The sequence below is a fragment of the Elephantulus edwardii genome, unplaced genomic scaffold, assembly GCF_000299155.1.
Source record: "Elephantulus edwardii isolate Elephantulus edwardi_28Jun2011 unplaced genomic scaffold, EleEdw1.0 scaffold00325, whole genome shotgun sequence".
NCBI lineage: Eukaryota > Metazoa > Chordata > Mammalia > Macroscelidea > Macroscelididae > Elephantulus > Elephantulus edwardii.
The window spans coordinates 2301411-2315631 of NW_006400075.1; the positions used below are offsets into that span (position 1 = coordinate 2301411).

Here is a 14221-nt window from a genome sequence, read left to right on the forward strand (position 1 = left end):
CTTGCACAGGTAGACATTGGTGGCGGGCAGCTGGATGGCACTGTGCTGCCATGCTAGGTACTCATCCACGCGGGCACGGGCCTGCAGCCCTGGCGGGTACCAGTGTTCAGCTGGCTGGAACTTGCGGCTCAAATACAGGAGAATGGCCACACTGCGAACAGCCAGCTGTCAGGGCTTGTGGCTCCATTCCCAGGGAACCCCCACTGGGTCTTCTCCCACCCACCTCTGGGAGAGGGACCCTCCTCATTGGCCCCCATGCAGCAGCCGACTCTCACACTGCTCTGTTGTCTTGGAACCCTTCCTCCTCCCCTTAAACAGGTGAACAAAACCAGCTGCCTCCAGCCCATATGGACTCATGAGTGTCAGAGTGGAATTCTCTTGGGGGACAATTCCAGTAACTGGCTTCTTCTCTAAGGGACTGCCTGACCTTTCCTCTGAGGTGCCCCTGGATGGACTCAAATCTCACCCTTTTAGTCAGAAGCAGAACTGTCCATCAGAGACACTCAATTGAGCTCCATAGCTCTCTCCACCTTCAACTCACTGGCTCCAAGGGCACAGCAGGAAGTGGGGTGCACTGTGACCTGGCTCTGGTTCAGTGACCTGTATCCCTTCCCCATCTCAATAACTCCGTTTTTCCTGTGTCATTCCTAGGTGATCCCTACTCCAGTCTGTGACTTGCGCAGCTTCACAGAGTAAAGATCTCCAAACAAGGGGTGGTAGCTCTTTTCTGGGGACATCGGGTCCTTTCCAGGGGTGTCAGCTTTCTGGCGGTGCCAGCTCCCTTCCGAGGGTGTCAATTCCCTCCTGGGGACGTCAAGTCCCTTTCAGGGGCATGAGCTCATTTCTGGGGATATCACTACTTTTTGAGGAGTTGGCTCCCTCACAGGGGTGTTTGTTGCCTTCCTGTGATGGCAGCTTCCTTCCCCTCCACGCCTCAAGTCCTTCTGACCCCGCTCTGGTCCTAGGGGCTTGGCAGGTCTCTCTCACCTCTCAGCCAGCCTGAAGTCACCATCCCTAAGGGCAGGCACCTTTCCCAGCGGGTTCACCTCCAGAAACTCTGGCTTGAGGTGCTCACCTGAGACAGCAGAGAACAACGGAGTTGCAAAGTCCTGTTCCTGGGACCACCTCGCCCAGGGATCCCACTTGACCTAACACCTCCGAGAGCCCCGCCTCCCCCTGCGGGCCCCGCCTCCCCGACCCCCGCCTCCCTCGGCGCCCCGCCTCTCCCCCTCGTAAGCCCCGCCTCCCCTCCCTGCCCCGCTTCTTCCACCCGCGAGCCCTGCCTTCCCCCCGCGCCCCGCCTTTCCTCCGCGAGCCTCGTCTCCCGCCTCGAGCCCCGCGTCCCTCGGTGCTCCCTACCTCGCTCAGTCTCGGGTCTTCCCTGGTCTTAGCGCTCCCCCTCGCCAGCTTCTGGCGTCCTCCCCATCGCCACCCTGTGTGCCTCCCCTCGCTCCAGCTTCGCACGCGCCCTCTTACCCCGTGTGACTCCTTCACCCTGCGCGCCCTGTCCGTGACATTCCCCCTCGTCCTGCTCTTCCCTCCCCCCCCCCGCCCCGCGTCTTCCCCCTCGCCCCGAGGGTCCCTTCGCAGACCGCGGAGCGGTGCTCCCTTCACCTCGCATCAGCTCCACTGAACGCAGCTCGAAGGGGATGGCATTCCTGCGCGCAAAGAGGTAGACTGAGCGGCAGGGGGGCGAGTACAAGTCCAAGAAAAGCTCCAGCCCCATGGCCGCCCTGCCCCTGCTAGACCTCACCCTTCTGGTTACTTGGATTGCTCAACTCTTATTAATGTCTCTCCCCGCCCCTCCGCGGCCACTGGGAGGAAAGCCTGCTAAGCCACCACCCCCTGGCCTCTGTTGTGGCTCTGGCGATGGTTGTTCCCCCTCCAAACAAGGAGCCCGTCTGTCCCTCCTTCAATTCCACGTAGTGTCGCAAGCCCAGCCCGGAGCGCTCTCACCTCTGACCTCCTTTTTTGAGGTGGACCCAAAGACACGCCCTACTGGCTCAGCTTTCAGACTTGTTGCTCCCTTCTTTCCAGTCGGAACCCACCCATAACTGACACCCCTCCCCCCCCCCACGCCGGTTTTCAGAGGCTGTAAATTGCCGGAAGGAGATTGTCCCATCTTCTAAGGCTTTCTAAGTAGGGCTAGCCATCCATTTCTGAAATGCCTGTGAAATGGCTTAAAAATGCAGCTTGAATTACCAGTGGACCATCACCTGATAGTATCGGAAGATGAGGCCCTCAGGTTGGAGGGCATTCAAAATGTGATTGGGTAAGAGTTGCCCCCTCAAAGCCTCTCCAGTGGGTTCTCAGAAGCAGTAAATCACATGGGGGCTGCGGGGAATTGCCCATCTTCTAGTGGATTCAAACCACATGCCTTTAGAATTGCAGCACAGCTTCTGACCACTATGCCACAAGTTGTTAGCTGCCATTGAGTTGAGTATGACTGACTCATAGCGACCCTGTGAACAGCAAACCCGAAAACTGCTTGAATCGGGTACACCTTAGTCTTCAAACTGACATCATTGCTCTTCAGTATTTTGGAGCTTCCCTTAAGATTTCTAGTTCTTATTGTTATGCTCAGTTGATTCGACTGTGATTCATAGTGACCCTCTGAACAATGGCTCTGAACCCTATCCTGTCCTGAGCCAATCTCAATGTCCCAGACACACCTGATCCCACTGTCACAGTCACTGTGTCAATCCATCTCATCCAGGATCTTCCTCTTCTGCACTGACCCTCTACCCTTCCAAACATGATGTCCTTCTCCAAGCACTGTCTCTTCTGACATGTCCAAAGTGTATGCGATCAAGCTTCCGTATTTTATAGGACAATAAAATGATCATTGTGAGATTAGGAACCGAAAGAAATATCATCCGTTTAGCTCACTAGGTTCTTTGAGAAAGGTGACAGGCAGTGTGCGGTGAGCTGATGGTAATGACTCCTTTCATTTAATTTCTTTCAGTCTTTGCAGATTGGCTGGGCTCTTGCACTGGGCACCTGTGTACTCACCATGGTTAAATTACTTCCAGCTCATGGCATCACCATGATCCCAGGCAAAGCAGGCTTCACAGGTTTTCAGCGAAGGAACATCATGAAAGTAGATGGCCAAGTATAGTTCTCCCCCATTTCCTTTTTTTTTTAACTAGTTTGCTTACAAAGTTTATATACATTGTACTTCACTATGTTCATTCACATTGTGTTTCATGCAATTATTTTCATGTATTATGCTTTATAAAATTAATCACCATTGGACCTTGCCCATCATCACCCTGTTTTTTAGCCTGGATCTTTCCCATTTGCTTCCTCCCTCCCTCCACCCACCAAACTGTGCAAACATGATCTAACTGGGCAGGTTTGAACTTCAAACCATCCTGTTAGTGGTTTGAGTCACCAGGGAACCTAACCTATCTACTTTCTCTCTTTTCTAACTCCAGAGAGATTTCCTCAAACTCTTACACAAATACTTCTGTTAAACTTTTCATTTGTTGTTTGATGCCAAGTTGGAACCAATCCATAGCTGATCCTCCAGAGGATTTTCAGAGGCAGTAAATCACATGAGAGGATATTGTCCATCCTTCTCCCATGGAGCATATGCCTCGGGAATTGCAGGGCAGCTTTTTACCACTAGGTCACTACAATAGTTGCCATTTCCTGGGGTGCTTCTCATTTTCTGCACGCATATTACATGAACCCAGGCACAGTTGTGTGCGTGTGGCAGCTCCTTTCCCGTCTTGGTGATGCTGAGTGGCCAGGCTCTCTTCTGCCCTTGTGCCATCATTTCCTTATCTGTGTCTTATCTGTCTCTGTGCCGTTTCCATTTCCTTTGACAATACCTTTTTCAAAAGCTGACTGCATTTCCCCCTTGTTTCCCTCTGTCTCTCACTCCTAGGGCTTCATTGTTGAACTTCTTCACAGCTCCTTTCTCTGGAGCTGTCCATCACCAGCCACTCCTGGATTGGGAGACTGTGGGCACAGTGGCAGGTACCTCCTTGACTTGTCTCTGCTCCGTCCTAGGCTTTAAGTCTCTGGCTTCTAGTCCATTCCCTGTGTGCTCTGAGGCCTGCCCTCTCTCTGCCCCTGGCTGTCAGCCGACCCCAGCCTTGATCTCTGTCCTCCTGGCCTGCCTCTAGCACCACAGGAGTCAGCTCCAGGAGGAAACAAACTGCACAGGAGGGGTGCAAAAGCGGCCACAGGCATGTCTGTCAGCACCTGCTTACCATCAGCCACACTTAAGGCTACTGTATGTGTGCAAGGAGCTTTGGGATGGCTAGAGACAACTGGAATTCAAAGTAATTCACTGGCATCGTCATAACCATGGGGCAACAGGATTAAGCCTTGTCCTAAAAATACCACATGCCTTCCAGGGACATCAAAGTCAGTTGGGAAAGTACACAGAGACAATGTTTTACATCCTACTTAGATAACAAATGAGGTCTTAAAAACCTGTGAGCAGCCGTCTAAGTTACAACAATTAGTTTCTCCCCTTTTAGGAGCAAAGAGGGAAGACAATGAAAGACTGATGTTGCTAGGTGCTGTCGAGTTGAGTACAACCCATAGCGATCCTATGGACAATAGATATGAACCCTGGCCTATCCTGTGCCATCCTCATCATCTCTGACACCCTTGAGCCCATTGCTGCAGTCACTGTGTCAGTCCAAATCATTGAGGTCCTTCCCTCTTCTGCTGACCCTCCACATTTCTAACCACCATGTCCCTCTCCGTGGAATAGCCTCTCCTGACAACAAGCCCAAAGTATGTAAGATGAAGCTTTGTCATCCTTGCCTCCAAGGAGTACTCTGGCTGCACTTTCTCCAAGACATATTTGTTTGTTCTTTTAGCAGTCCATGGGATATTCAGCACTCCAACACCATAGCTCAAAGGCATCAATTCTTCTGTCATCCTTATTTATTGTCCAGATCTCAGATGATGAAAAACAACCATGGCCTGAATCAGACACAGCTTAATCTTCACAATGACATCATTGCTCTTCAATCATTTGGAGAGGTCCCTGACAGCAGACTTGTCAACACATCTCAAGTAAACTGAGTGAACGAGATGATGTCCTACTGCTCATGTTGGCTACTCTGAAAATGAACACAATGGAAAGTCCCTCAGAGAATGGGGGAAGTGTGGAATCAGATTCAAAATCATAAAAACACTTTACCAGCTACTTGGGTCATATGTCCGTGTTGACTTCCTGTCATGCTGCCTTGGCTGCTCTGAGGAGGGTGTGTACTGGACATACTCTTCCTCCATGCAAAAAGCAATGTAATTAAAGCCAGCAACTCTTGGTTCTTCAAAGTTTTCAAAACTTTTATTGTGTATTCACATTTAATATATGACATAATATGCTCTCCAAGAGTTTCTGAAGAGATTGTGCATTTTTCTCCCTTGGGGAAGCTAGCGCATCTGAACCCTAGTTAAGCGTGGCCTTTGGGTTTGCAGTGCAACGCCTTAAGGGCTAAGCCATCAGAGTGCTCACTATTAGATCATATAACTTGCTATAGGATGTTTACTGAGTTTTAACGGATTTATCTTTATTCATCTTATTTCTTTCCAGCAGCTCTTGTCATCTGTTACTGGTTGCATTTGCTACATTTAAGCAAATGAAATCAGAGATGATAGACTGAGGTGGATGAAAAGGTTACAGGGACAAGTGACAAGCAGAATGACTATCATAAGCGGTCTTTATTGCTAGCTTCCTGGCAGGCGTCAGCTGGTCTGCAGCAGAGGCCATCACCTGCCTCAGGGGATATTAGAAATGCGGCGCAGCATGTTTGGAATGGCCTCTGGTGGGGGGACTGGAAGGGTCTTGCTGGCCATCTGCTCCTGGAGGCTGAAGGCGACACCATGGGCCTCCTTACACAGCTCTGCACCCAGGAACACCTCCACCTGCTCACGCCATGCTGCCAGTCGCGGCCGCCCCTCAAACAGGTCATAGCCGAAAGCCACAGGCTGTGGGGACATTGATGGGACAGTGGTCAGGTCCTGAGGCCACCGTGCTCAGGCTCAGGGGTATCAGGAGCCAGGCACTTCCAGTCCCCACTGGAGTCCCAGCCATTGTGATGGGTCTAGGAGCTGGGACCAGGTGTGATCCCTGCACTCATCTCCACCCTGGGAAGAGGCCTGTAAACTGAGGTTCTGAGCAAGCCTGAGACTCTCTCTGGGCCTCAGTGTTTGTGTAATGGGTGGGCTAAGGAGAAGGAGCTGCTCTAAGCCACAGCCTGACACATACCTGCATAAGCTCCTCCAGTGCCAAGAGGTCAGCCAGGGTCACCTGATGGCTGGCAAGGAAAGGCCTGTCCCTCAGGAACTTGTCCTCCAGCAGCTGCAGCACCCGGTCCATGGCTGCCCGATTGCGCTCCACCTTCTCCTTGGGCACGTGGGCCCCAATGAGTGGCCCCAACACCTGAAGAGGACAGAGAGCAGCTCAGCCTGCAGCCCTAGATCTCTCCGTTACCACAGTGTCCACGCCCAAGGACCCCCTTCACCTGGGTCCACAGCGGCACACCAAAGGTTCCCCGGATGCTGTCAGCATGCCAGCCTAGGTATTCATGGACTCGGGCTCGGGTCTGCAAGTCAGGAGGGTACCACTGGGCCTCAATCTGGTACTTGACACTCAGGTACATCAGGATGGCTGAACTGAAGTGGGAGGGAGGATGTGAGGACCTCTTGAGCTCCCGGGAGCTCTCTACCCAGCACCCCAGGCCTTGCCTCTGCTTGGCTAGTCACCTCCTGTCTGACATGCCCACAGCTTTGCACCTTATGAGACCCCAGATCTCAAACTGCCCACGAGTTGGCTCACAGAGGAGGTGCTCCCTGCTGCACCGAGGCTCAGAGCAGTAAAGCCGTTTGTCCAAGGCTGCCCAGCTCAGAAGGGCTCCCAGAGTCCCCTGGGGCCAAACCTGGGCCCAGGGACCTGAGGAGCTCAAGAGGCCTTGCCCAGTCCTCATCTGTGGACCCTACTTTTGTCCCTCATCCTCTCTCCAGATGCTGTCCCTCTGGGGCTGGGGAGGCCCCAGAGACAGAAGTGGGCCCTAGAGATCAGAGACTGGCAGCGACAGGTCCCTCTGCCTGTCCCTCTAGACTTGCCCTATGCTGTTCTCTCAGTCCTCTGTGATCTGGGTGGGCCTGAGGCCACTGGAAGAGCTGGGAGCACAGGAAGCTGGGGAGGCTGGGTCTCGGGAGATGGGAAGGGGAAGCACCTTTCTGTCAAGATGAAGTCACCATCCTTGAGAACAGGCACCTTCTGCAGCCTATTAACCCGGAAGAACTCCTGGGTGATATGCTGTCCTAGGAGGAAGGGTCGCACAAGGTCACGATAGGCACCTGTCATGTCCTGTCTTCCCCCACCTCCCTGGCCAGCTTCCCACTGGTGGGTGATGCATCCCCTGCCTTGTCCCTGCCTGGAGTGGACAGTAGCGTTGGAGACAAGAGTAAGTGGAGGGAGGAGGTGAAGAGAGGTTACTGCACCCAGACTGAAGTGGTGCACCTGGCATGCACCTGCTGGTACCCAGAAGGTGGGCAGTTTGAATCCACACCCTGGCACAACAGCAGCAAGGCCTGGTGCCCTGCTTGCAGGGGCGACAGCACACAAGTCCTTGGAACGGTTCTGCTGTCACAAAAGGAGCCAGAGCTGACCAGAAGGCACACAGCAGTGCCCACTGAGGTGGGCACAGGGCAGGGGAGGCTCGGCCTGGTGTGTCTCAGAGCTGCCAGACCACGTGCTATTTCCCCAAAACCTCTAAAGATTTTGGAATTTTCCTGGTGCTGCCCACACCTCACAGAGCACCTAGCACTGACACTCTTTGTTCAAGGGGAGAGCTCAGGGTCAGATTGCCCAGGCCACGGAGCAGGGATCGCTTCCAGTGGTCCTGGGGGACGAGAGAGGGGGATCGTGGAGTCCAGAGGCACTCAGAAGGAGCCCAGGTCTGCAGGCACACGGGTGCGCCCACCTTTGAGCAGGTCCACGGGGCGCAGCTCGAAGGGGATTCGATTCCTGCGGGCGAAGATGTAGACGGCGCGGCAGGGCTGCGACAGCAGGTCCAGGTACAGCTCCAGGCCCATGGCGAAGACGGGAAAGACAGCGGCAGCAGCTGTGGTACTGGGCTCAGGGTGACCCCAGAAAATAGATTCTTAAGCCGCACCTCGGTCCGGGTCCAGCCCCGGCCTGGATAAAGGAGACTAGTGTCCCTGTTCCTCCCTGGCTCCGCCTCGTCCTCGCTCCTCCCTGTCCTGTACGGTGGTCCCTGTTCCGCCCGCCCGATCTAGGGACCCACAGTTCCTTCCTGGGCCCCGCCCCGTCCCGGTCAGAAGATCACTGTTCCGCCCCGTTCCCGCCTCCACCCTGGAGAGAAAGGGCTGCCTGCTAGAAGCCACATCACCTTTTACACCAGTGCAACGCTGTGGGGGAGCGCAGGCCTCTGGCTGAAGACGCCTTAGACAGGACTTGAGGCCCACCGTCTCTGAAAACTGTCTTTCAAATCAAAACCATCCAAGGAGCCTCTAAGTAGCACCCTGGTTACACTTCCTCCAAGATAGATTTGTCTGTCCTTTTGGCAGTTAATCATATGTATTGAACACTTTTCACCAACACTGCAATTGATAGGCATTGATTCTTCTTCGGGCTTGGTAAGTTCCAAAACAACCTGAGTTTCCTGGTATCTAAAGTCAGCCAAGGTGCAGACTCCTGATCTCGCTCTGCTGCCCACCATGCATTCTCCACAGCCCCCTCCTGGTTGGGTACAGATTTCACTTGTAAGCCCCATGCCCAGAGTCTTTCAAGTGGACAGGCACTCATGCAAAACCTTCCTGCACACTCCCAGTCCAGTGAAAACTGGTATTGAACTCGGGACCTCTAGAACTAGAGAAGAATACATTTGTATAAATCTATCAAAATCCAAATTCAAACCAGTTACCCATTGGTCAATCCCAACCACAGCAATCCCATAGGACAGAGTGGAACAGCCCTAGGGGGTTTTGAAGGCTGTGATATTTATAAAAGCAAATGTGATATTAAGGGTTCATTATTCAAAATGGCTTTCCTGGGCATTGAATTTGACTTAACCATGTAGTTGGGGCGGGGGGGGGGGAGGGATATGTGAATAGGAGGTGTTAGTTAGCCCAAGCGAACTGGCTAGTCTTGCCATTAAATTGAGCAAATCCAGGAGTAGAAGGGAGAGGAATCTCACTAGAAGAGGAGAACTAGGAATGCAGTGGGTGCCCTTCAGACCCAGAGATTCTTGGCCAGTTAGACATACAGCAGCAGCAGCAGTGGCTGAAGAAGAGGACCAGGGACCTGATGTGAGATGGAGCTGACTTTGGGACTGCTACCCCCCATAGAACCAGAGCTTAGAGCTTTTGTCCAAGTTTGTTGGACAACTGGGAGTAAGGGGCCATAATTCACAGGGCCAAGAACTTTGTAACACTGGCCTAAAGCCGAGAGGCTCAAGACTGAGGTGTCTGTGAGCACATTTCAGAAGAAGCTGTCCTGACTGCATTCTGCTACTAACTTGCATTATGACTTTTTTATTCTCCAGTACAGTTCTGTGTGGTGTGTGAGCTATTACATTGGACTTTAGACCCAGTTAGAGCAATAAGATTGATATTGAGATAAGTAGAAAGAGGTACAGGAGTGTGGGGCCATGTCTGACCCATGAGAGTTGGTCTTGTGCTGGTGCTGTTGATGTTGGTGGTGGGGACAGTTCCCCTTTGTGGAGTAGTTAAAAGTCATTGGAGGCCATTCCCAGAGGCCCCTTGCTCTTTTTTGCAGCAGACTACCCCACCTTCTTCTTGACAAGAGACTTGAAGCACCAGCTGCTGAGTACTTATCTACTGCACCACCAGGGCTCCTTTCATAAGCCATGTAGTAGTAGGTGATTATAGCACTCATCAGAAGAAGCCATGGCTGTGGAATAGGAACTGATTTGTAGCTGACCTTCCACTGTGTTCTCAGAGGCTGTGGATTGCACAGGAGTAGATTGGTCACCCTCTTCCCAGGGTGTTGCTGGTGGATTCACCCTCCAGAGAGACACCTCTTTGGTTAACAGCACAGTTCTGTATGGACACCACCAGAGCCCCCTCTACATCAGTTAAGAACAATTAATGGAGATTTCATTAACTGGGAGTGTGGTGCTGCTGTTTAAAAACAAAACAAAACAAACCCCAAACCTCCTAGAAAAGACTGTAAAAATGTAGATATGGCTTTGGAAGTGACCAGAGATTGGAAGAATTTTGAAGTCTATTATTTTTGTTGTTAGGTGTTGTCAAGTACAACTCGCAGCAACCCTACAAACAACAGCTCTGAACCCTGTCCTGTCCTGGGCCATCCTCACAATTTCTGACACATTCAAGCCCATTGCTATAGTTACTGTGTCAATCCAGCTGGTTGAGGGTCTTCCTCTCTTTTGCCAAGCCTTCACCTTCCCACGCATGATATCCCTCTCCAATGAATAGTCTCTCCTAGCAACATGCCCCATGATAGGAAAAGCCTAAGTGTCTTTAAATAGACTTTTAGTGGAAGTGTGTATGTTAAAGATTCTGTCTGTGAGGGCTCAAGAGGCTGTGAGGCCCATGCTAGAGAAAGACCTAAATTGTTATATGCAGAATGTTGGTAGAAATAGATATTCAGGTTTCTGTGAGTGAAGATTTAGAATGAAACTTGTTCTTGGAACTGAAGGAAAGGTGATTCTGGTTACATGTTTTCTGTTTTTCTTCTATTAGCAATGATATCCCTTGTCCCATGGCCTCTTCTGAATACAGCTTGTACTGTGGCAGTTCCTTGTCGATCCAGCTATTTGGTTGGTTGGTGTTTTTGTTTGTTTTTTTTTTTAAATCTTCAATTATGTACGATTTTCGTGAAATTATCTGATAATTTCCACATTCTATTAGACCACTTTTTTTTTTCGAATGGAACAAAGAAAGATATCCTCCAGACAGTTGTCCAGGTGCTGTATTCCAAATAGCCAATTACCTGTTGAGCACATCCAGGGTTGCTTCTATTTGTTAAAACATCTCAACTGGTATTTCACCAATTCCTGAGGTCTTATGTCTTGCCAATGAATTGCCAATGCAGCTTGAAGTTCTTCCTTCACTGGTTCTTGATCACATGCTATTGTTAAAGAATTATGCCAGGTGGGAGAGATGAGAGGGGATGATGCTAAAAAGTAGCACAGTCAATAGTGGTTTTAGTAAATCTTAAAAGAGCCATTTTTATTGTATAGCAATCATGGAGGACCCTTAAAAGAGCTGTGTTTGTCTTGCTCAGAATAGTTCTAGAGTGGGACAAGCCCTTGTTTGTGCATGAAGATTCAACAGGATATCTAGCTTGCCAAGAGGAAGATGAGAAAACAGGAGGGATGGTCTGCTTCAGGGCTTGCGTCTGTGACAATGGGAAGATGTCATGGACAGTTGTTGTGTCAAGGGTTTATTGTTCACAATGGCTTTCCTAGCCCTTACCTTTGACTTTGTCACATGGATGGGCAGGGGCATACAAATGAGGAGTGTTAGCCTCTCCACAAGGGGATTGGCTGGTCTCACCATTAAATTGAGGTAATTCAGCCATAGAAATTGGGAATCTCAACATGAACAAGGAAGAGGAAGCAGCAAGATGCACACATCCTTCACAGCCAAAAGATTCTGGCCTCACGCAGATGGGGCCCTACAGGAAGAGCAGCAGCCACAGAGAACCAGAGACCAGATATGAGATCGAGCTGACCTCGGGACTGGTACCTCACAGAACCAAAGCTGGGAGCCTTGCCCAGGCTTGTTGGGGCCTGGAGTTGAGAGTGGGATAGATGTCTTAACTGACCTAAGGCTGTGAGGCTGAAGGGTGAGGAGCCTACAAGTATACTTTGGGAGCTGTCCTGAGAGAGTGTGTCCCATTGCTGGTCTGAATGGCAATGCTAACTTTCCTAATGAACTTCGTAATCATGAGTATGGTTCTGTGTGGTCTATTGCAATGGACTTCTGACCCAGCAGGGCAGTAGGATTGCTGTTGAAGTTAGTAGAAATAGGTGTGGGGGCATGAAGGGCATGTCTGACCTCAGGGGGATTGTTTTTGCATTGTGGATTTAGTGGATATTGGCAGTTTCCTCTTGTCAAGTTGATAGAAGTCAGATATGACCATCTCACTCATGCTGTTTTTACAGAAGTTCACGGTTTTGTGCGTGGTTCTTACTCCAGTCCATTGTGCTTGTCCTCACTGGTTGCATGAAAGGTCTCTAGAGTACAGAGTTAATTAGGTTGCTTCAGGGACAGTTCTTACTATGTATGTCAGCACTGTGAGGACTTCAGTTCAACACTATCTGTTCCCTTGGTTGCTTGGGCTGGATCTTGTTTTAGCCCTTTGTCTGCCCTCCCCCCCCCCCCCCCATCAGCCCTTAACATGAGTTTCATCTGGTCGGAGCTACTTTCCCTGAGTTTTGCTTTTAGCAGGAGTTTCTACCTTCCTTATCTTGTTGGTATTCACCCCAACCTTCTTTCTACAGCCTTCCTTCATTTTGTTAAATCTTGTTCTTAATACTACTTCCTGAAATGGTTCAGTATCCACCAATTCTTGGTACAATTATTTTGTGTATTCTTCACATCTTTTTTTTTTTAAGTTTAAATGCATTTTATTTTTAGACAACCTACAACTTTTTTCCCCTTTAAAAAAATACCTCCCCTCCAAATAAATAAAGGTCAAAATGAAACAAAGAGCTCAAGATGACATCAGCCTCATTTGTCTAAATCTTGGTGTGGTAATGAAAAGCAGCAGGCAGTTAGGAAGACAGGTGATGGATTCAAGTAAGTGCCACAAGTTGGTTAACATTTCTCCATTTCTAAACTACCCTTAAAGGAAACCATGTATAAAGTCACACCGTCCTCAAGGTAGTCAGGCTGAGCTGTCATGCCATCTGGATTCATGTTTTCACCAATAAAGAACTGGTCGTTTTTGGAATGGGCCAGGATGTGTTTGATCTGTTCTACAGCCCCTGTCATAAAAGGTTTTACTCTTTCTGGGTTTTGTTCTTCAAGTTTGCCTTTGATTGATTGATTTCATGTAATCCTTGGTGTACTTCATGCAGGCTACTTTTGTGAAGCTGGTTTCCTGCAAGTAATGATTCATGCCAATGTCAACACCAGTGATTATAACGCTTTTGGCTCTTTCAGCCAAGGATTTCCACTGTGACACTCTGTCCTGCTGACCATCTACGCCTCCGCCTCCAGACACAGTCCATCAGCAATCTCCTGGATTTTGTAGATGTTGGAGATCATCTCACTGTGGCTGATGAGGTCCCAGTGGATGATCATGATCATGATGGAGGTGGTGCTGGATGGAGGTGGTGCTGGCTGAGCAAGAGCCAGAGCTCGGGGTGCAGCCAGAGCATTGCCCAGGGGAGGCAGGAGTGGTTGGGAAAGCCACATCTTCTTTTAATGCTTCCTGCACTGTTCAAGATTTTGCCCACAGAATCCTTCAGGATTGCAAATCAAGGCTTGAATTTGTTCCTCAGTTCTTTCAGATTGAGAAATGCCAAGTGTGTTCTTCCCTTTTGATTTTCTAACTCAAGCTGTTTGCACATTTCATTATAAATTCTTTGCTTTGTCTTCTTGATGTTACGCACTATGCTGCCTCAATTCCCTTGGCAATGAACTACAACAAAACGTATAAAGGGAAACTTCCACCCACTTCTTTCTACTAGGGAAGCTGTTTGAAAGTCAGCACCGAGGGTTTTTCTGGGACCTCGTCACATTAAACATCTTCTCTCTAAGCATTTCCCCAGGCCTAGACTCCACCCACTTTCTACAGGGTTCAGGCACATTTTTACTGACTCAGTGTAGTGACATTGAGTCAGAACTGACCCACAAGTGACCCCACAGTGGGATTCAGGGGTTGTAAGTGCATGGAGGGAGATTGCCATCTTTCTTCCAACGAGTGACTGCTAAATTTGAACCACCAGAGAGCCTTTGGGATAACAGTAAAACTCCAGAGATGACCACCCAGCTAGGAAAGGGTGAGTGACCAGCTATAGGTCGGCCTTGTAAGTAGGGCTTTTTAAGGACAAAACCCAGGTGTTGATACTAATATTTTGTTATTGTTCGATCCACCTTTGGTCAAAATGTTTTCATAGCACAATTGTTAACAGTTAAGATCTGTTGTAGGTGAAAAAAACAGGACCACTGCTTTTTATTTTTTTTCTATAATTATATTTTATTAATTTTCATAAACATTTACAGA

The 14221-nt window shown here is 49.8% G+C and overlaps 2 protein-coding genes and 1 pseudogene across 3 annotated transcripts in view; all 3 read right to left on the reverse strand.

The window, feature by feature from the left end:
* The window catches only part of LOC102846373 (glutathione S-transferase theta-4-like), a 22099-nt gene extending 20373 nt beyond the window's left edge, over positions 1-1726 (reverse strand). The window contains exons 1-2 of the mRNA XM_006901423.1: positions 1615-1726; positions 988-1075 (exon numbers count right to left, since the gene is read on the reverse strand). Of these exons, the coding sequence (XP_006901485.1) occupies positions 988-1075; positions 1615-1726 (200 nt within the window). The remainder of the gene's footprint in view (positions 1-987; positions 1076-1614) is intronic.
* The window catches only part of LOC102877647 (glutathione S-transferase theta-2-like), a 49960-nt gene extending 41890 nt beyond the window's left edge, over positions 1-8070 (reverse strand). The window contains exons 1-5 of one of the 2 annotated variants that reach the window (XM_006901420.1): positions 7959-8070; positions 7209-7296; positions 6495-6645; positions 6239-6412; positions 5749-5958 (exon numbers count right to left, since the gene is read on the reverse strand). In XM_006901420.1, the coding sequence (XP_006901482.1) occupies positions 5749-5958; positions 6239-6412; positions 6495-6645; positions 7209-7296; positions 7959-8070 (735 nt within the window). Of the gene's footprint in view, positions 1-5748; positions 5959-6238; positions 6413-6494; positions 6646-7208; positions 7297-7958 lie in introns of those variants that run through there. The other variant, XM_006901422.1, reaches the window with a different exon arrangement.
* A 4737-nt stretch (positions 8071-12807) lies between these two features.
* Positions 12808-13296, reverse strand: LOC102843926 (annotated as a pseudogene).
* Positions 13297-14221: the final 925 nt, after the last annotated feature.